General features: G+C 41.8%; 3 protein-coding genes across 5 annotated transcripts; 1 reads left to right on the forward strand and 2 right to left on the reverse strand.

The window, feature by feature from the left end:
• Positions 1 to 1,547: 1,547 nt before the first annotated feature.
• On the reverse strand, positions 1,548 to 11,068 carry LOC131739379 (mevalonate kinase-like). The gene is made up of 11 exons (XM_059032962.1): positions 10,899 to 11,068; positions 10,595 to 10,687; positions 10,006 to 10,153; positions 9,754 to 9,901; positions 9,141 to 9,296; positions 8,821 to 8,924; positions 8,548 to 8,593; positions 8,001 to 8,091; positions 6,892 to 7,008; positions 6,010 to 6,163; positions 1,548 to 4,729 (listed from the first exon to the last, which is right to left on the reverse strand). The coding sequence occupies exons 2-11, from the start codon at positions 10,670 to 10,672 to the stop codon at positions 4,578 to 4,580; spliced, it is 1,194 nt and encodes a 397-aa protein (XP_058888945.1). The 5' UTR covers positions 10,673 to 10,687; positions 10,899 to 11,068; the 3' UTR covers positions 1,548 to 4,577.
• Positions 11,069 to 11,221: 153 nt separating this feature from the next.
• Positions 11,222 to 14,572, forward strand: LOC117426104 (corrinoid adenosyltransferase MMAB-like). 2 transcript variants are annotated; one of them, XM_034043402.3, is made up of 9 exons: positions 11,222 to 11,432; positions 11,914 to 11,978; positions 12,345 to 12,438; positions 12,762 to 12,819; positions 12,919 to 12,991; positions 13,357 to 13,454; positions 13,593 to 13,657; positions 13,867 to 13,926; positions 14,197 to 14,572. In XM_034043402.3, exons 1-9 carry the CDS (start codon positions 11,320 to 11,322, stop codon positions 14,285 to 14,287), a joined length of 717 nt encoding a protein of 238 aa, XP_033899293.2. In that variant the 5' UTR covers positions 11,222 to 11,319; the 3' UTR covers positions 14,288 to 14,572. The 2 variants fall into 2 exon arrangements, with proteins under 2 accessions (XP_033899293.2, XP_033899294.2); XM_034043403.3 differs by having other exon boundaries at positions 14,227 to 14,572.
• LOC117427609 (aldehyde dehydrogenase family 3 member B1-like) lies at positions 14,565 to 21,389 on the reverse strand. Of its 2 annotated transcripts, none has more exons than XM_034045764.3 (10): positions 21,172 to 21,389; positions 19,989 to 20,184; positions 19,288 to 19,398; positions 18,435 to 18,555; positions 17,916 to 18,001; positions 17,558 to 17,639; positions 16,708 to 17,097; positions 16,218 to 16,384; positions 15,670 to 15,769; positions 14,565 to 15,305 (listed from the first exon to the last, which is right to left on the reverse strand). In XM_034045764.3, the coding sequence occupies exons 1-10, from the start codon at positions 21,225 to 21,227 to the stop codon at positions 15,106 to 15,108; spliced, it is 1,509 nt and encodes a 502-aa protein (XP_033901655.3). In that variant the 5' UTR covers positions 21,228 to 21,389; the 3' UTR covers positions 14,565 to 15,105. The 2 variants fall into 2 exon arrangements, with proteins under 2 accessions (XP_033901655.3, XP_058888944.1); XM_059032961.1 differs by having other exon boundaries at positions 15,642 to 15,769.
• Positions 21,390 to 22,344: the final 955 nt, after the last annotated feature.

Consider the following 22,344-nt stretch of genomic DNA (forward strand, 5'->3'; position numbering starts at 1 on the left):
CTCTGGGGCCATGCAGGAGTTCCCCTTACTGGACAGCTAGTCGGATCAGCCCCCAGGGCCTTGGATAGCTAATGCTGCTCCGTGTCCTCCACTGGTGGCTCACAGCACTGCTGCTGGATAAAATGAGGTAGCTGCTCCTGTCGACAGCAATGCTGCTGAAGAAAGGGGGAGGGAAGCCCTAAGCCCTCTCTCAGAGAGTGGAACGGGATGCACCTCACCAGTATAAACTCCCACAGAAATTCAGAGCACAGTAAGATAAGTTAAATTCACATCTGGGGGTCGGTCAGCGGGCTCTACGTGCAGACCAGCACCACACATTCAGAGACAGAGCCAGCCACCCGAAGGTATAGGAACACACTCCTCGACACTGACAAAGACTTCCTATCAAAAAATGCCCCAAATCATTTTCTTGTAGTGTTTCTACAAGGTTGGCTACTTTGACTGTCAGCTCTTATAGAAAATCGGAGAAGGGTTGCTTCCCCCAGCGCTTCAGAATCCGGCAGCAAAAGTTATTCTTAATCAACCTGTGGCTCTCCTGCCCTTCTGCACAGCAAGTGGCTCTAGACAGCAAATCCATTTCAACAGGCTCTTCATATAGTGTTCTCTTGTTACAACCATTCTTTTTATACTGACCGCTAGATTTCTTTTTTTTTTTAAACAGTTGAGTGTGAGCTTGTATGCAAACAAGGATGTGCAAAATCGATTAAATCATCCCATTTTTAGTATGGTTTTTTGTCTCTCTAGTTTTGCTTTTATCTCCGTGTGGCTGACATTCTCCCTCCATCCTTGACCCCTTTTTCTTGCTCCCTCTGTTATCTCAAATAATGTCAGGGCCTCTTTAGAATCTATTCATCAGAGCAGAAAGAAGCGAGAGCTGACATTGATAAAAAAAAAATACCATCTGTGCCTCGCAGGGGAAAGAAAGCTTCAAATGAGCCTCACGCTGCTGTCTCATTCTTGTCCCCCCCCTCCCTCCCCTCTCGTCTGCCATTTAAATAGAAAAGCGCAGTGGTAATTAAATTCCAGCAGGGGTTAGGAGCGCTGAAGCAGAGTTCCAACAGGGGCAGTCCTGACATAAAGAAGAGTGCGCTGAAGCACCAGGCTGCGTGTTGGGGAGGGATGACATATAGGACGTCCATTATTAACACAAAAAAAGACTTCAGGCTGTATCACTCTATCTTCCTGACATCCTCAAATCCGAGACCCTGACCTTTAAAAGATAATCAGATACGCCTGGGCTTTAAACAGGGGGAGTTAAAAAAAAAAAAAAAACAATCAAAACATTCAACTGATTCAATTCAGTATCTGGATATTTTTAATCCCAAACACTGATCAGATCAGGGATTAATTGGGACTGTACGACAAGCGGGATAAATTATTACAGGCTTGAGGAAACACTTCTCCATATATCTGCCAAAGATCTAAAAGAAGAAAAAAAAAACAGTCTGACCTTTAGAAATGCGGGGCCGAGGATCCACATGAAAGGGATTGTAACTCTCAAGCTTCTCTTTTGAAATTTCAGACAGCGCTGGGTTTTAAAGACACAGTTATGACACAGCTTTTTATTTTCAAAGAAGAAAAGTTCAGTTGTTTAAAACACATTTCTTGCTTCCTATGCTCACGTGCACGGGAAACGATTTAAAAACACTAAACTAACAGGTCTTTCTTTTACGGACACATACACATTTATATTGTACTGTATCGGGTCATAAATAATTCACTCACTCCTAAAGCAGTGATCATCAGTTTGATCAAGCAGTAGCTGTTTTTTTTAAAAAAAAACTTTTACAGAACCATGAAATCACCTTGGATTGCATCAACTACCTATCTGTGGTTATCCTGAGAACACTTCTAAAAATATGTGGCTCATGGAAGGCAGGAGGGGGTTCTAGCTGTGGCTTATCCGAGTTGGATACAGGCTGATAAAATCAACCTACAGTAACATGCATATCAGTCAGACAATAATACAGCAGTTCATACATTCACAGTGTGTACAGCAGAAAAGCGATTCGAGACAAATTCACGTCGGCAACTTACACCAACTCCCCCATAAGACCTAGATCAGGACACCCTCAAGAGCTGAACTGTCCACAGCAAGTCTCATCCCAATTGGAGGAGTGATACAAATACACTCTTCTGCAGTGTCTAATGAAGCATGATTCCCACCACAACCTAGCAATCCCAGAGGTCAGTACCGTTGTCAATCTGAACAGTTTAGCATGTTATTCTTTCATGATTCATCTTCTTTTTTGACCATTAAAATCAATGACTTTAAAAGTACTTCCTCCAACTTCTTGCAGGGAAAACGTCAGTGCAATACTGATTGTGTTAAACACGGCCAAAGACCATCATGTGATGTTTTATTTAAGCAATTATGAAATGTAATCGTAGCTTCAGTCTTATGAATAGAAATGGGAAAGCATTGCAATTGTAAATTTTAAATATGCTTTATTTTGCTCTTATCTGCCCCCTATTTTGCTGCATTTAATCCTGTACTTCAGAATACTGGGCAGCAGTGTGGAGTAGTGGTTAGGGCTCCGGACTCTGGACCGGAGGGTTGTGGGTTCAATCCCCAGTGGGGGACACTGCTGTTGTACCCTTGAGCAAGGTACTTTACCTAGATTGCTCCAGTAAAACCCAACTGTATAAATGGGTAATTGTATGTAAAATAATGTGATATCTGTATAATGTGAAATAATGTATAATGTGATATCTTGTAACAATTGTAAGTCGCCCTGGATAAGGGCGTCTGCTAAGAAATAAATAATAATAATAATAATAATAATAATAATTGTAATCTGCCAAGTGTTTAACCTGTAGTATTTTGTACTTAATCATATCCTGATGTAACTATCACTATTTAATCATATCCTGATGTAACTTTCACTATTATCTGCTGTATTATTGAATTGTGGTTTGTCACACTTGAAAAAATTATTGTATTTCTTGCTCTTATTGTATGACTTGTATTGTAACACTTGAATGCATTTGTATTTGCTTGCGATTGTAAGTCGCTCTGGAGAAGGGCGTCTGCTAAGAATAAATAATAATAATAATAATAATTGTATTGAATCATAACTAACTTTACCAGCTCTCTGTATAAAAAGAATAAAGAGATTTATTTCTGAATCCCCTTTTGTAATGAACTACCTCTGGACGTTGCCAGCTACACACTGCTCCCATTTGACTGATTAAAAAACATGCTGAGGTTTAATTTGTTGAAACATTCTGTAACAAAAGCTCCTTGAAGTTCGAAGTGTACCTTTTTTAATACGTTTTAACAAAACTTTCTTTCCAGGACCTACTGCTTTAGAGAATCTAAATCTCATTTATTTTCATAATTTACCAATTTAAAATAACACTTTCCAATTCAAATACATGGGTTGTATACTGTAGACCAAATATAAGCCGTGGAGAGGATTGTTGATTTATCAATTATGTATATACCCCTGTGAACTTAATACAAGTCTTTACTGCCCCCTTGTGGCAATGAAAAGTAATGCAGAGAATCTAACCCATTAGACTTGAGAATCAACATTTACTGTACGGAACCACATTCTGTGGAAAAGGCACCAAGATTAAATATAGTTCAAGAGACAAACATTTTGAGTTCCAAAAAAAAAAAAAAAAAAAAAACCTATAAATTAAAATATAAAACACTCTCAATTATGATTATTTTTTGTTTTGCTGATGTTGCATATTACTGTGTGTCAAGCAAGGTCTTGCACATTTGTCATTAAATAACAGAAATACAATACAAAGTATTACTTGCGTAAACGCAGAAGCACACAAACAGCATGGTGCGCATGGCCCTGTATTCATTGCTCCAATTATCTAATAGCACAGGAAATCATTAAAGGGCTTCAGGCTAAATTGTACGGAGCTCTGGGCAAGTCATTGAATTTGAACAGGAAGCATCAAAAACAATAACATTTGTCAGCAGGCCTTTGCTGAGGATGAAGTCAGACTGTTCAGACTTGCTCGTGCTGCTCCTGAAATCGCAGGGTAATCTCCAGTGTGCGTGCTGCACTCATGTGAACAGGCTTCAGATGAAGGAATGTTTGGCTGTGTTAGGAAAGTTAAAGCTCACCTGAGAAGTGGCATGGAGCTGCCAAGCTCACAACTGCTTGTGTGGTCGTGACTACTTACAAAATGTTTTTTCAAGCGCAATAGAAAATAAAAGTTCTTAAATAGGCAGAATCTAATTTTAAAGCCATATGGGGCACTTCACCTGGAACCCGTTAATTGAGGACAGGCTACTTTGTAGTTTTCTTTGGAGCATTTTCACCTGTTATTTCAAAGTTATTCTCTTTAACTATACTGTTATGATGACTTAATTTTGTTAACTGCAAAAGCCAACTCTAAATGTAATGCACCAAATGACATAAACACAGCTTGTGTTCTGATTTTTGCAAAGAAACATCAGTTTGGTTGTTTATATGTGGTGGGAGCAGTCTGAAGCACTCGTCTAACACCATGCGTGTAGGTGGAGGATCCATTGATATCCTGCAGCGAGAGCGTCTCACAGGCTGAGAAAGTCGACAGCATAAAACGAACGTTGTGTTGCAGACATCCCCTTAGTAACTGTTTAAAATCTTTAACACGTCTTCCGTCAGGGAGGATGGAGAGTGATGCAGAACACCAGGTGCACCAATACTAGTTTCCCAGCAGTCATAGCCACAGTCTTTCAGTTCCTGTATCGATCTTTCAACTACTGAGCTGTCAGTGTCTGAAAAAAATAAAAAAATAAAAAAATATTTATACCCCTGATGTCAAGCACAGGTGACCTTTCTAATAATGTACAAAAAAAGGACTGTGTAGGCTCTAACAGGTTAACAGCAGGCTGACGTTCCTTTCAGAATCTGGGCATGCCCTGCGGAAGGTGGAAAGCCACACGCCAGATACAATTTTGGCACTTCAGAAACATAAGAGGACATTAGAAATGCATTAACAGAGGCGGATTCACAACACTGCAGAGCATAATGTGAAGCAACGAGGCACGAAGGTAATGGCAGGATAGGTAATGAAAAGGAGGAATGCGTAAATCACCCTCATCAGACTCCAAGGGCACACAACAGGGTGCAATGTAATGGGCACAATATAAGAGGCTGCTAAAGAATCTCACATTAGCGAGCAAGCAAGAGGCCCCGGCACGCTGCAAATGAGTGGCTGCAGAAGTAAAGCAATTTGAGAACTGCAGAGACATGAACCCTGCGGTGCGGGTCTAACGAGAGAAGGTGCTTGTTGAGAGGTGGGAGCGATAGCGTTTTGATGTGCGCAAGATTTATCCAGGCTTCTGAGAAAATAAAATACCATTACAAAAATGAGAATAATTACCAAGCTCCATTTTCCAAATTCCTGCAATGACTGTTCAGCAGTGGGATATAATAATTTAGAATGTAGTTGTAATCTGTGGGTTGATTCTGTGATGTCTTTTTTTACGATACTGAATCCACCCTTATTGATCACTTTTCTAAATAGCAACCTCTCGGGCATTCAGTACATCTGCATTACATTCATTATATCATTTCATATAGGGTGCTGTGCAATACACTACGATATTCACTCCATCAGAGGATGCTCTGATCTTGCACAGCAACCAAGACTTATTTTTTACGATATATTAAACTATTGTATACATGCAGAATTAAATACAGCATATTTTAAGGTCATTTCTATCTGAAGCAAACTATTTAAAAGGAAAGTAATTGATAAAACATTTCTTCTCTACTAAGTACTTCTAGTGATGTACGAGTAGCCTCGTGGATATGGATATAGAGCTGTTTCTTGTTTTTGAATTCTCCGACACAAACTATTTCATACAAAGAAATTTCAGATAAGCTTTAGCACATAAATATCAGAGTCTACTACACATTATATTTGAGTTCTAGCCTCCTGCTGACATCACTGCCCTGTTTACTGTAGTCTTTTGACCCCTCCCCTCTGCCCTCTGCCCTCTGCCCTCGGCCCTCTGCCCTCGGCCCTCTGGAGAATGCAGGCTGGCAGTACCTGGTGTGAGCAGAGTGATGCCACAGCCTCCTCCCCCGGCCCCAGTCAGCTTGCTGTGCAGCCCGTGTGCCAGGCTGACCTGGCACAGCCTGTCCAGGGAGGGGTGCCCCACGCCCATCACATTCAGGTGGTGCTGGTTAATGTCAATGAGCTCCTGACACAGAAAACAGAACAGCTCTGAGACACGGCCTCTACACATCAGCACCGCTTACAGCACAGTGCAATGCACAAGGGAAACAGATCTGTCAATGTTACACAACCAGGGGCAGGGGCAATTTGCTGTTTTTCAATTCCAGTTCCTTTTGAAAAACAATCCCTTCGAAGGAATTGGAAGTGATATTTTAGAGACGTAATCATTGTTGTGGTTATTCAACTGCTTTCATTTGAAGCCAATTGAATTAACTAACTGTGACTTCAATTTAAATAATGTGTTGCCACTGTGAGAAGCTCGTTTTAACATAACACTGCCAATTGCAATTTTGATCAGTGATGTGTTGGAACTGATTAAAAGGGAATTGAAATTGGGAACTGATTTTACAAAGGAGTTGAAATTGGAAAACAGGAATTGACCCAACCCTTAACACAACTAGCATGGCAAACAAGGCTGACACTGTGAAGAACTCATCACATTACTGCTGTGTTTAGATGAAAGGGAGTAAGCAGACGTAAAGAACACACCTTTATTCAAATGTACTGAAGCAGTTCTACAGTTTTCATTGTGTATGGCTCCTACATTTTTGGCAGGATGCGACTTGATCTTGTTTTCCAGCAATCCATGCACTCTTATGGAAGACAGTTATTGGTGGTCCATGTCAGCGATGACAGGACGATGCCTTTTATGCCAAGTAATTACACTAGAACGGTGTTGGTTACGAGCCTCACCTCTAATACTCGGTAGTGTTGGATTTCAGGTCCTCTCGCCATCTCCATCAGAGTTCGCTCACACTCGCAGGAAATGGCGTCTATTGAGTCCAGCACTGGATTCATTATAGCAGGAAACTAAAGGATTTAAAAGACAAATTCAATGAATAACAATTATTCTTGGGACTGTTTCCAACACTTCAAGGCCCAGAGCTTTCAGGCTTCTTTTGAGTCATTAGGCAGCGTAGAGCACCATCTGGTGGTCAGATATTAACATGACCATTCTAGTAGTTAGCAATTTCTTTTCAAATGATTAAATAAAAAAATAAAAATTATTGCTAACATCTTTTATTATTATTTTTTTTTCTTCACATACCAGTTCAGCCACAGAAATCAAAAACAACTGTTGCTTTCTACAGTCAGAGCCAGAAATGTTGCCGTAGTGTTATTGATTATGGAGATGCAGTGGTTTTAGCAAATTGCTGATAAAATGCAAGTGGAGAAGGAAGGATACACTTTGCATTAACTTCGACTCTGCTGTTGTATTTTACAATGCGATGCCAGAACCCATTACTGAAGCGGCAGGCATGCAGATTACCACTGGCTCTCTCAGGGACAGAAGAACCTTCCACTGGCAACATGTTCCCTTTAAGTGGGTTCATGGGAAAAATGCCAGATCATCTGCAATTACCTCACAGTGCAATATTCTCTTTGAAAATTGCGAATTTGTCATTGCCAAAGGTTAATGCTGAAATGAGGCACCTTGCTTTGTGCCTAATTAAATGAACAAAGAACCATTAGGACAGGTACATTGGAGTTACAGCGCTGTTAAAACTCCTGGGATTCTGCGGCAGAACTGCTCTGATCTTTCGTGTGAATTGGTACTTCAGTGTCATCTCACTTCATTTCCATCTGAGACCTGATTTTTCTAACATGCTGGTTTTATTTTGCTATCACCAATCCGGTTCAAATTGCTCACAGGAGGCAAAGCTTTGCTACACAAGCTGAGCATGGAGTTTATTTACTGTTGTGTGTTTTATTCATGCTAGCAGGGTATGGGGCCCCTAGGATAGCCAATGCAATTGAAATGAAAAGGGTCAGAAACAGCAGAGTAGAATTAGGACACAAACCTTGGTTAATTTGTCTCTCACTCCTGCCACTAGAACCTTGGTACTCCGGGGAACTCGAGTGTTTGTGAGTAGAATTCTTAACATAGGAGTACTGCAAACAGAAACATTCATCGTATGTCATTTTTCATTCTGTTTTATTGTATTCATTTGAAATAAAAAATGACATTGATTCCTTGTATCGTTCCAATAATGGAAAAAGAGATACACCTCCCCTCAGTCTATGGAATGCAAATAAATGCATATTTCTGTGCACACACAGGCGCTGCTCCATTAGAACCTCGGGGAAGAGTTTGGAATGTTAAGATCTGATCAGGAATTCTCAGAGGAAAATTGAATTTGTTTGATCTTTTTGTAGTTGTGGCAGCTTCCAATCAGGGTATAAATAAATGCAAGCGCAGTACAGGTGCAGAGAAGTCACACTCCTGTAAGAACCGGATGATTTCTTTCAGATCAATACAGCAGCCATGATTGTGTTGCTCTCTCCTTGCATGTGAAATGACATGACGAATAAGACATGTGCATAAGGGAACAGCGTGGCATTTCTAACCTGCTTAATGGCTTGATCTTCCCTGAGTGGTATCGTAAAGCTCCACCTACAAGGAATAAACAAAACGAGCTGGTTTGAGAACCCAACACATATCAAATGAAGTAACTACTTACAGAGAAATTTGGTAACGCCTGATTTCACATGGCATAAATGACTATTCATTAACAATAACTAGATATGCAATGTGGGGAATAATTACAGCGTGGCATCAATGTAATTGCCTATCAGTGAAATATTTAAATCATGCCAGGTAACAGTTTCCGCAGACCTCACCCCAGGTGCCCACTGCGTTGTCCACCCCCGATGGATTGCCGTGGATGATTTTTTCTCCCTGGAACGCCCACTTGTTAATCAGCTCCAAATCCTCGTCACTCCACCTGCATCCAACAGGATTAAAAAGGGGTATCTTGTGCTGCGGTCCCCCCTTTCCATTACCGAGATGACTTGACATTGTTCTAGTGTTGCGTTTTTCCATTAATAAACAGAGTATGCACCCTTTCTCATGCCAGCAGGACCCTCAGGTGTGAGCCCTGCTGTTTGCTTATGCCCTCCTCAGTGTGTGAAGTGTCCTGACTTTGCTGAATAAAGATTACCTTGCAGTCTGCGCTGCTTCTACAGCCGGGCAGGCGATAGCACCTCTAGAGGCCAGCAGAGCAGCGGAGAGGCAGACAGAGAAAGCAGCGCTTGAGCCAAGACCAGCCCCAGTGGGCAGCTCAGACCACACAGCCATGGTCAAGCTGGGCAGCTCTCTACAACAGAAGAGAACACAAACAAAAAGTCTTAGTTATGGAACAGAGAGACCATTTTCATGCTATCTTTTTAACACGGGGAGTTTACAAATTCTGTTCTATGAATGATTACAGTATGTACAGCTCACCCTATAGAATGACCTCATTTTGCTTCATAAGTCGCATGAAACCTGCTGAATAATGTTACATTAACATATTGAGTTACATACCGCTTTATAGTTTTCCATATAAAAACACAAATTGAAAAATGTGACATTTCAAAATCTAACATGAAATACTACTGTACTACTATTGTGGCTGCTGGTAGACTTGTGCGATATCATTTTGTAGTTTACTTGAATCCTAAAATTCAAGGGGATGCAAAACTTTTGGCCATAGCTGTACATGGTCAATTTTTGCCACCGAATCCATTCGATATTTGAATACCTGTCCCCTATGAACCCAGATTGAGCAGTACCTGGATTCTGCAAACACGGAGAGGTATATGTAGAGGAAGGCGAGGACTGCCAGGCTGCGTGTGTCTGCCAGTCCATCCCCGAGACCTGCATACTCGCGCAGCTTCAGCACCACTGCTGCGTCTGGCTCCACAGCATTCTGCAAACCAGCTACACAAACAAGGGCAAACCTGACAGTTATATGAAGACCATACGGGGGGGTTTAAATACTGAGTCTTGAAATGATGTTTGTGCCGACCCCGCACTCGACTCACCCCTGCTGGCAGGAAGCAGGGCGTGCAGGGAGGTCACGTCCCAGCTCAGGAAGATGTCTATGTTGGGCATGTTGATGGACACTCTCCCTGCAGCGCCAGGCTGGATTCTGAGGTACGTCCGCAAGTTTAAGCTTACAGCCAACGCCACCTGTAACACAGACATGAGTTACAACTAGTGAGTTACTTACAGAACTGAGCTATGCCATTGCACTGGAACATTGTTGTTTCATTCCAGCTAGCTAGGACATTGTCAGGAGGGGGTGTGATGTTTGCTTATTCTGTTATCATTTTGTCCTGACTTCTGACCACAGTCCAGTGACAGTAGAGTCACTGTCATAGAGCCCTAGCCAATGGCCTGGGAATGCGTTGTCTAAGATCCTGCGGAAAAGCCATGTTCTGTAATGATGTTCTTTCCTTTTTTTTAAAGGTGTGTTGTTTACCAAGCTAACAGCTATCTCCCAATAACTGTACACGTACACTTATACCAGCCCACACACCTGAAGCACTGGACAACACCTTGAGTGCTGCAGAAGTGATTCTGCGACTTCTCCAATAGTTAATTCGTGAAAACTGGATTTATTTTTTGTACCTTTCCATGCACCACTGCATGTTCACCGTGAAGAATAACTTTTCCAGGTGCGGATACGATGCATTCCCTGGCGAGCATTGCAGAACCGACCCTCTGAAACAACAAAACACACAGCAGTGCCATATGAATACAAGATACTTATAACAGCACGCGTCACCACTCGAACGGAGCTGGTTAATGCCTTTGACGTCATTCTTGACTCAGACCTGGTCTAAATAAATGCAGTCTAGGTGTTAATAGGTGCTGCACGTTTTCCATATAAAATTAACATACACATGCACATTTTAAACATATTTAAACGTACCTTTCGGCAATCAAATACTCCAGTCTCTGCTGCTTCCAGAAATGAATGCACAGGCACAGACACACGCTGTCACTGCTGGAATGGACAGGCGCAAGAAAACAGCAAATCAGCTCTGACTTTGCATTGTTACTCAATGCAGAGAACTAACGACCATTGCAAACACACACTGAAATGTACAACGGCGTGCACCTGAACCAATCGGATTACAGACTAAGTTTAGCGGAGTGCTCCGGGGCCAATTAGATGTTAGAGTTAGTGCTGGTGCCATTGGTCGTGTGATGATGAGCCGATAGACCGTCCCTCCTCGAGTACGGCAGGCGAGAGAGGTCAAGCACGACAGGAACAAGGACACGTGATTGGTGGTGGTGTTTTTTTTTCAGTCAAGGCGCTACAGTTTTAACATATTCAGCTAAATTAATGAATGGCTGGCTTTATTTTGAGACGGCTACCCCTCCGAGGTGTCCTTTTAACTTACACAGCCGAGAAGGCGCTGTGTGTTTCGTGGAACCGCGGTTTAAGTGTAAAGGACGAAGGGTGAGCTATATATTATAAATTGGGTGTTTATTTAAAGGCTGAATTTACTGTCAATGCAGTAAACTACCAACAAGCAGTCCAGGGATAGAAATAAGACTCACATTGCATAACAGCTTGATCAAGTCCTGTTTTACTCGGAGTTTAATAAGACACACCAGAACATGTTACCTATACTATAGGCGGGGGCTAATCAAGCACGATACAACCTGGAATGGCTAAACGGCTATGCAATAGGAGTCTTCTTGCAGTGTGGATTTGTCAGTGCAGAAATACTACGAGCATTGGTAATGAAATGCAATGAGGTGGTGCCCGCTCGCAAATACTGTCTGTGCAGCACTTTTAAGTTTGACTGAGCGCGTTTTGTTACACAACACGTTTGTCAGGAGATGTGATGGGAATTATGAAAACCTGCTATTACTGTGTTCATACTGGAAGACACAACGTCATTGTGTAAGCATTTCGTTTTGTGCTCAATTTCTAGGTCTTCCGATAAACCTGGACGAGCCAATGCAAGTCCCAAGATTTACACAAGGACAGGAGATAAAGGTTTGTTTGTATTCGTTGTTTTGCTATAGAATTGGCACTAGTATAGTATTTACTCTGAATGCGCTTCACATATGCTTTGTAAAAGGAAACAAACTAAAAATATATATTAACGTTATCAAATTGTAACAAGCACATGAGTTTCAGGAAAACTAACATTTCACATGCCAATAAAACCTTGATAAACACGATACCTATATATATTATAATATATATATATATATATATTATAATATATATATATATATATCAAAAACACTACCCAACCATATCATCTGTGCAGTTATATCATCACAGATTCAAAAACACTACCCAACCATATCGTCTGTGCAGTTATATCATCACTGGGTTTTTTCTTCTGTTTCCAAGGGTTCTCTAGCACTTTCACCGGGGAGCGAAGACCAAAGGAAGATCAGGTGTTTGAAGCTTTAGGAACTGCAGATGAACTGACGTCAGCCATTGGGTAATTATTTATACAGGCATGACCTGTCATATATTACAGGGTGTTGGGCAGACACCAGTCTAGAGTCATCCAGGAAATAATGCAGGAACATGGCACAGCAGTGTCATGCAAATGATGAAGCCAGGTGACATAGAACATGTTTTCCTGTGCAGTGTATAAGGCCTAGTTTGCTCTAAAATAGTGGGACCATACGTATCCCAGACTGCAACCGAGAAATCGTGGGCAACAAACATTCTAGGAAAGCTGTAGCACATGCAGATGACATCGACAAGTTTATTTATTTTTGTCCTTTTATGCCAAATGCACGCTTTTCTCTTTCTCAGGCTGGCGAGAGAGTTCTGCGCTGAGCAGGGTCACACTTTTGTGGGGGAGCTTGACAAGGTCAGCGTCTGGATGGCAACATTTCTGACCATAGTTTGTTTGATCTCAAAATGAAACTAAACTGAGATTTCATAGAAAACACTTTCTGTTATTTCGCAGATCCAGAGTGTGCTGCAGGATGTTGGATCGAACATTGCTACCCCAGTTTCTTCAGCAAGAGACAGCCACATAAGTAACTATCATCCAAAAATTGTTTGTCTGCTACACAAAGTAGCACATTCTTATTTTAAAATTCTGTATATATCCCCTTCAGTCACCAGGTGCACAACTGTACCATGCTGAGTTTCTTTAATCTATGCATCTATTTTATAATGCATATATGTTTTTTGTTTTTTTAAGTTGTGGCAGGATAACTTCTCAAACTCCATAGAGTTCACACAAATTTCTAAAAATTAAATTACAAATTTGTGACCGATTATTGATACACACACACTATTAACAGAGGAAAGAATCAACTCCTAGATACAAGTTTAGATTGCTCTTGAAATGCAGCCACTGATCTATTTTAAAGGCTCTTTCTGGCTACTGTGTTTGCAGAAAAAACAAGGTTTAGTGAGAAGCCCGTCTCAGATTTGGAACATTGGATCGATAAATACACAGATCAGCTGCCAGCCCTGACCAATTTCATCCTACCTGTAAGTACTCATTTCCTATACAAGGGGCAGTTTGTTGATGCAGTCCATTTTAAATGCACCATGGTGAGGCAGTGTGATTGCATGCTTTTGGGAGGTGGTAACTGTATAACTGCACCTTGTTCTGCATCTCTTCCACAGTCAGGAGGGAAGAGCAGTGCTACCCTACACCTGGCCAGAGCAGTCTGTCGGAGAGCGGAGCGCAGGTGAGTCAGAGCGCGTCTGTGTCCAGATCAAGATAACAGATATTAAAAGGATTTAAACCTGGTCTGTGGAGCTATTCAACGCAGTGTAAATGCAGATATCAGCCATATAGACTAATATATGTGGCAATTACTGATATGTCTGCTAGGTCTTCCAATTATTTTTATTACGTTTCATCAGTAACTAAAGTGGCGTTTTTGTTTCTTTCCAGTGTGGCTCCGATCGTACGAGCAGGAGAAGCTGATCCTAGTGTTGCTAAATATCTTAACAGGTAGGTTGTCTTTTAGAAACAGCACCAGTTCCATCTATGCACAGGAAACGTCATCCAAAGTCCCCAATTATTAAATAACACAGGCTCTTACTTCATTAGATCATTTGTCTTGCCTGTTTTATAAAAAAAACAAAAAAACACACAACTTTGAAACTGCTTACTCTTGAATTACTTCTCCCTTCTATTGCAAACTTCCTGGGCAGGTGTATACTGCTCTGTAGTAGGACCCACAGTCTTCTTCATATACAACTTACCTTTCAATACCTGCAGGCTTAGCGACTACTTGTTCACACTGGCCAGGTTTGCAGCTATGAAAGAGGGAAAGGAAGAGAAGGTTTACAGAAGAACGGTGGAGGAATGAAAGCAGCAGGCTGGTAAGACCAGTGGATGAGCCGTGCTTCAGCCCCCCTGCAAGGAGCAGCAGTGTGTGGTGAGCCTGTCCTCTGGAGACCTCAGCCTTATCCCCACACCACATTGTTTGGAATATATGGCTCTCTGGCAGCTGATATAACTGCACAGCTGAATTAGATTTGTAAATAACATATATATCATGGATCACTCTGTGTTGGTGATTTTTTTAAATGTTTTGTAATATATAATACTGTACATTTCCCAATAAATACAATTCAAAGCAAGGCAAAAATAATCTTTAATTTATTTGTATACTTTTTTAAAAAATGATAACATGCAATATAGATTAATCTATACAAAACCTATTCAAGAAAAAAATCTGATAATGATTTTTAATTGCAAGGTTATTCATTAATGTATTACAACTATACATTGTTTCTGGTATTCCATCTGTTGCTACATGCTCAAGTTCACATCACGCCTTACAAATCGAAAAACCAATACATCAGAACATTTTTTAATTCTACGTACAATCTCCCCACCCCCGTGGAATTATCTATTTCCCTTGCCACAATCTATCCATCTTTCTATACATACCTAGTGGGTAACAACACATGCTTTAACACTGAAAATTCATTCAGCCTATAAATAATTATACTGAAATAATAGGGTTCAGAACCACAGAACGTGTCCCGATACCCTTGTAACCATCTTTGAAACAAACCCAACCAGGAGAGCCTTCCTACAGGTTTAGCCAGATGAGCCTCGCACTCCAAATGACAGGATGCTTGTCTTATGAAATGCTCGTCTGAGAACAGGCCCTCTGCTTCACAGTATCTGGCACCAGGCTTGGCTCCTGCGAGACAGAGAGCTTGCCCACATCATGAGGGACAGGCTGCGGTCCTCGTAGGGGGGGTAGCGCAGGTACGTGACGCACTCCACACGGGTGTTCCGCAGGACGCACGACTTCCTGTGCGAGAAGGTGTTGAAGCTGCAGCGCCCGTGGTACGAGCCCATCCCACTGGCTCCTGTGTGAAACAACGAGCGGGGCAGAGGGTGAGGAAACAGATTCAATTCAATGACAAATGTTTCAACTAGGTGGTCCCCCCCCCCGTCCCCCCCACACGCCTTCAGGGCAGAGGGTGAGATCCGATCAAAAGCAGAAATTTGAAAACGGAAAGGATTTACAAAAAAAAAGAAAAAAACTGAAAGTGTGGAGAACACAGGTTTACACAGGTTTCCAACATTAAAATGGACAGAGAGGAATGCAGAGAGATGTTGCAGCTGGGTTCATTTAAAGTGACAGTAATAAACATACTATCTGATCGAAATCAAAGTGATCCCCAAGAAGCTGAAAAACTTGCAAGGACATATGAAAAGTCTCCCGTTTACCAACTCCCCCGAAAGGCAGCATAACCATCATGCTCTGCAGGACGCTGTCATTGGCACAGAAGCTTCCACTGGAAGTGCACGTCATCATATTCGAGATAACCTGCAGGAAACCACAAGACACTGGCAAGGAGACTTCAAAACATCCAGAAACTTCACTTAAACAGCAGCACATTCTCTGATAACAGCATTTTGTCATCTACTGAAAGTTTGGTTATGATTTGTTTAAATCAGGGGTGGCCAAAGTTGCCCCTTTCCACTCCTTTGTTCCAACCCGGTTCTAAATTGTTTAATTGAACCAATTAAACCTCCATCCAGACAAGTATTTAATTACATCATTGTACCTGGAGTGGAATGGCCCTACAGGACCGTGATTGGACACCCCTGTTTCAGAAGGTTTGGTAACTGGTACTAAAGTAAAAGTGTATAAATCCTCTTGTTTGCTCCACTATGCAACAGTAACTGCAGCTCACAAACTTGAAAAAGCTATTGAGGCAGATTATAAGTTTGTTCCGACCCCTGCTCTAGCCTAACATGAGTGTCAGGACTACCTTTCTGTCGCTGGAGAAGACGTACAGACACAAGGGCTTCTCCTTCCTCCGGATGTAGTTGATGGCCTCGTCCGCGCTGTAGACGGTCATGATCGGTAGAACTGGCCCCCGAATCTCCTGCTGCATGGCTGGGTCTGACTCCAGGACGTCTGTCAGCACCGTGGGGGCTTTGAACAAAACACCAGGAAAGCTCCAAGCGCTGAACTTGATAAACTGGGGCAACACTGACCTCCAAGCAGGAGACACATCCTCATTATTAAGTCGTTATTTATTTTCCCGGTATGCATCATAATCCAGTAAAATTTCAAGGAGGACCAATTTATTTAACTTGGATGTCTTCAGAAAATGTGTGTGGGTGTTTGTATAAAAAAGCGACACTGAAATTACTTCAACAGACCACCTGTTGGTGCCACCCAAGAAGACCACAGCAATCTTAAGACAAATTCACCATGCTGGAAAAGCAGCAGAGGAGTAAGGAAGAGCTGCTCACCAATGTATTTCTCTGCCTCATCCATCTCGCCACCTACAGCCACTTTCCCGCTGGCCAGCAGCAGGTCTCGGACGTGGGTGAAGAGCTCTGCGTTGACCAGGCGCCCGAAGCTGGCGGAATGGCGTGGCTCAGGGCCGTAGAACTGCAGCAGGCAGGAGCGCAGTGCCAGGATCAGACGGGCCTGCACATCGGCGTGGCACAGCACAAAGTCAGGAGCCACGTCGCTCTGCCCGGCATTGTGGAAGCGCGCCCATGCGATGCGCTGTGCAGCAATGCCCACGTCACACTCCCGGTCCACGTAGCACGGGTTCTTCCCACCCAGAACCAGGGTGACTGGGGTCAGCGAGCGAGCCGCAGCCTGCATCACCTGCTGACCAGTCGCACGGCTGCCTGCAAACCAAACCAATCCCAGAGCTCTTCAGATCAACAAGGGCAAGAGTTTGTAGAAACGTTAGACTACTACAGTAAGTTTCTTATTATTATTATTATTATTATTATTTATTTCTTAGCAGACGCCCTTATCCAGGGCGACTTACAATTGTTACATTATACATTATTTCACATTATACAGATATCACATTATTATTTTTTTTACATACAATTACCCATTTATACAGTTGGGTTTTTTTTTTTTTTACTGGAGCAATCTAGGTAAAGTACCTTGCTCAAGGGTACAGCAGCAGTGTCCCCCACTGGGGATTGAACCCACAACCCTCCGGTCAAGAGTCCAGAGCCCTAACCATTACTCCACACTGCTGCCCTTATAGTTTCAACCTCAGAATTAAAGCCGGTCGGTTTCTGTTCATGAAAAGCATGTTGTTTTCTTAATACCTGAGGCTGTGTGTAATACCTGTGTAGAAGATGTGGTCAAATTTGAGTTCCAGCAAGTCTGTGAGATCACTGGGGCCTCCACTGATCACATGATAGCATTCCTGTGGAGACCAGGAGGGAGACACATAAGCACAGCTAGAACATATGCAGTCCTGTTTGGAATGCAACCTATAGGATTCTGTGAACCCCCTTGATTAGAGAAAGGAGTGGTCAGTAAATGATACTATACTTAGATGTTTGAGGGGAACCTTAATATTCCACAATGTTTTACAAGCCAATCAGATACCCGACAGCAACACTGAATTATACTTTAGATCAAATTAACAGAGTATTAATCTTCACGATATAATGAATGTTTTAGCTTATTGGATGCTCACAGTGTCGAGGTAGGACGGGATGAGTCTCTCAAGCAGCTCGGTTGTGTGTGAGCTAATCTCGGACGGTTTCAAGATCACGCAGTTACCTGCAAATAGTTAAGAAAAACATCAGACTACAGAAGAACAACTGTTTTATTGTGCATTGCATTCCACAAGCCAAACCAGGTTGCCAGGCTAAAATAAAATGAAACGCTGCTAGTAAGAGTCAGTAGCAGATCTTGTATGCATTTAGGCAGCAGTGTGGAGTAGTGGTTAGGGCTTTGGACTCTTGACCGGAGGGTCGTGGGTTCAGTCCCCGGTAGGGGATACTGCTGCTGTACCCTTGAGCAAGGTACTTTACCTAGATTGTTCCAGTAAAAACCCAACTGTATAAATGGGTAATTTTATGTAAAAAATAATGTGATATCTTGTAACAATTGTAAGTCGTCCTGGAAAAGGGCATCTGCTAAGAAATAAATAATAATAATAGGCATGTTATGGGTGAAGTCGCTCAATTTTGCATGAGTTTAGAAGGGTTACCTGCAGCCACAGCCCCTACCAAAGGGACAAGGTTCAGCTGGACAGGGGAACTCCAAGAGCCAATGATCAACACCACTCCCAGGGGCTCACTCACCACAAAGCACTCATCCAGTGAGGTCACCTGTCACACACAAGACAAGACGACCTTTAAAATCCCTTCCATCTAATCCAAATACAAACCCCCTCTCCACTTGCTGCTCTTGAGAAAGCAGAACAAATATTCAGTGGTACAAATGTGTTTTAGACTGGAGTCCTCCATAGACTTCATCTCACTTTCTGAATTCTAATAGGAGTTGAAGATCGCTCATTACAGTGAACAATCGCTTTAATTAGCATCACAGAGCAAAGTGTTTTTCTGACATGAAATAAAACACTTGGGAGGCTATTAAGAATGAAGAAAAATGAACATTCTTTGTTGTATCCATACGATTATAAGTTATGTACACAGTCATCAATTCTAACAAGACAAGGTTCTGGATCAATGAATCCCACAGTGCTGAAACGAAATGCAAATCTCCCAGTGAATACAGGACACAACTGACTTCTTTGTTGTGAAGCCGCGGATTGGGCTTTACTTTTGATCATGTGCTTACAGTGCAAGAGACCAATTTCTAACCCAGTTACATCAGGAAAATCTCCTGTAGTTTAGGCAAAGCTCTGAAGAGTAATGCGCAATGCAAAAGTGTGACTGTATAGAACACAAATGTGCAGAACAGGGTGAATAACTGGAGAGACATGAATAAGAAGATGGTGCCTCCTGTTACTATGTGTACTTTGTTTCTGTGTGGGAGCGAGGGGTTTCTTTAGTCCTGTAATAGACCCGACAGTGTTGAGATCCCCGGTCTCATCATACCAGGCTGCGCGTCACGTACTCGGGATTCATCCACTTCTTGAGGTTGTTGACTGCGAAGAGAGCCTCATTCTTCACCAGGATCAGCTCCGACAACACTGTCTCGAACCGGGGCTGTCATCACACACACACACACACACACACACACACAGATTATCTACAGTTCATTTCTATGATCACACAAGTGAATGCAGTACCAACACACATAGAATTACAAGTACAGCATGTACTGCCACTAAAGATTTAGCCATTTACTAAAACCTTAGAGCAACAGTATCAGCCACTCAATTCATTCAGTACCTAATGTGTTCTCTGTGTTACTACTTGAACATTTTAAAAGGAGTGCAAACTTCATTGCTTTCTAAACTGAGAGCACGGTTTTAACAATGCAGAGGTTAATTACTTCTGAATGTTAGTTTTTTTCTTTTTCATTGCACAAATGTGTCCCGAGATTATGCAGCTTCGTGCATCTGGCAAGTGTAAGCATCATAACATTGTAGTTTAAGCTGTCAGCTAGAAGCTCTAATTTATGGGACGGTAGTATTACAGTATTGCAAACCCCATGCTGGGGTGCTGGTGCAGAGCTGGAGCCAGTCCAGGTTACCCCCGAAGCGCAGCACCTCACAAGCAACGATGAGAAATGAAACATGTCTAAGCTGTGCTCAGGTGAGAATCAAACAAGCTGGTCCCCGCCCCGTGCTTACCTTGTGCAGGTCTTTGTGCAGCACGTCCACAAACTCATCCTCATTCTCCACCAGCATACGCACCAGCGCCTCCAACTGGGAGAGCCGGAACTCCTCCCGAAGAGTCCTCCCGGATGCCAGTGCTTCCCGGGATTTCCTCAGGAGCTCAGTGCAGACGGACAGCGACAATTTAGAACTCTGCTCAGTGGATTTATTTCTGGGAGCAAAGACAACAGAGACAACAATGCAGCTTCTCATTTATTGTAAATGACACAGAATTCACCCCTGACATTTTAACCATAGTAGCTTAGGTAGTACCAATTGCATGCATGTTTAAGCAAACTCTTCAGTATGTACAGTGAAACTGTGGCTGCAAGACAAGTGGATCCAAAAATAGGGCATTTAATACCCAACCAATATAACAGCTGGGTGAACACTGGCAATCTTGCAGGCCCTAAGTGAGCATCTTAACCATTAAAGGGTTGAGCCACGGGTGACTTAATAATGCTTAGTGTCAGCTCAAATGCTCAAGTGTGGAAAACCAAAACAAGAAATATAATCCATAAAAACCTAGCCATGCCACATTCCAGAAATGAAAAAAAAAACAGGCTGTTTATTGATTCCTCATAAATCTGTAGCATCAACCACCCCTCTATCTGCACGATGTACACAGTTAGGTAATCTGAGCCCTGTCTAATACCATTACTGGGTTGCTTATTGTTTGAGAGTCCTGTATGCAAACTGTATGCAACACTAGTTATTTAACATGCATGTATTTTAAAGTATTACCATGTATTGTATAATTTATATTCATGAAAAAGAGCAAATGCAAGCAGTGGCTTCGTTTAAGAATACACGTTTTTGTTTTAACACCAATCGTATTATAAGGTCAAAGCAAACAAAAAAGAACACTGAAAACAATGTTCGATTAAATAAACGCTAAATAACCCAACATAAAGAGCGACACCTAAAATATACATACAAATAATAATAATAATAATAATAATAATAATAATAATAATCAACATTAATCGCGTTAAACAGTGTTAGTTCAACACCCAGTTTAAAACTGAATACACTACCTGCGTAAGTAAAACATACCAGTTCCACAAGTCTAGTACCCTGTGCATGAGCTCTCTATTCTTTACAGTTTTATTAAACCTACCCGACTCTTAAACAAAAATGTTACTAGCCTCCTACTTACCTTCTTAAAGTTCTGAACCAACGCGCCGGAGACGGACTGGAAGGTGAAAGTAACATTCTTCCACAGCGTCGCTTATTTTCAGTAATATAAATAACACCGAAGCAACAATCGTATTCAGAACTACTCAGTTCCAAAGTTGTTGGTTTTGATGCAGTCTTTAGAACCAGTGGCTGGTCGATTACCGAGTCTGCGCAGAATGCTGAGCCGGGTGAGAGGGAGGGACGGGGTTCAAATAACCCACCTGACTCGTTAATTGCTCATTACCATGAATGTTGGGGTAGTTCCTATAGACAGGTATGATAAGGTTGAATACTGCTGTGGAGCACTTACTGATTGCCAGCCTTGGAGCTACATAATGTTTCTTATGACTTGGAGTTAAAGGCTGGACAGTTTGGTAGAAGCAAGTCCATCAAATTGAAATGCAAAAACAAACTTCCTGTGTAAGTATTTGAAAATGTTCAATGAGCACAAATAAATGAGTTTTATTTATTTATTTATTATTTATTATTATTATTATTATTATTTGTAATGTTTTTTCTGCCCCTTTAATCGTTCCCTGGTCATCAGATTGGTCATCTTTTCATAGACTATAGCAACATATTCCTGAAGCTCTCCGGGTACACTGAATATATCATTATTATCAGTTTGTTATCAGTGTATGGAGGCCTGAACTCAAGACGTATTGAACTTCATAACCACTGATCTGGAATACCATTGCTACCATTAGGAGAAACCGAGAAAGTGTTCCATTGCCTTGAAGACCCTTATCTTACCTGTCATTTCCACTTTGCTGGATTGCACATGGCTGGCTGCAGGTCTCTCTTACACTGACAAAACATGTGTGAGTGGTCTTATATGAACAATGAGAAGGACCATGCAGTTCAGAGCCTATTGTTCAAGTAGAGACAGGTGTGTGCTGTCCAGTTGAAGTTTCTGTGACATACACCACTGAACCGTGTCTGTTGCTCGTCACAATACGTCGCACATGTCACTGGGCTCAATCCAGCATGACCCCAGTGCAGTTTTGCTTTGCACTTTGCAATTTAACCCTTTCATGCATGGCAACCTCATATGAGCACCGATTAATATATATATATATATATATATATATATATATATATATATATATATATATCTATATATATATATATATATATATATATCTATATATAT

Source organism: Acipenser ruthenus, chromosome 11, assembly GCF_902713425.1.
Source record: "Acipenser ruthenus chromosome 11, fAciRut3.2 maternal haplotype, whole genome shotgun sequence".
NCBI classification, from domain to species: Eukaryota; Metazoa; Chordata; class Actinopteri; order Acipenseriformes; family Acipenseridae; genus Acipenser; species Acipenser ruthenus.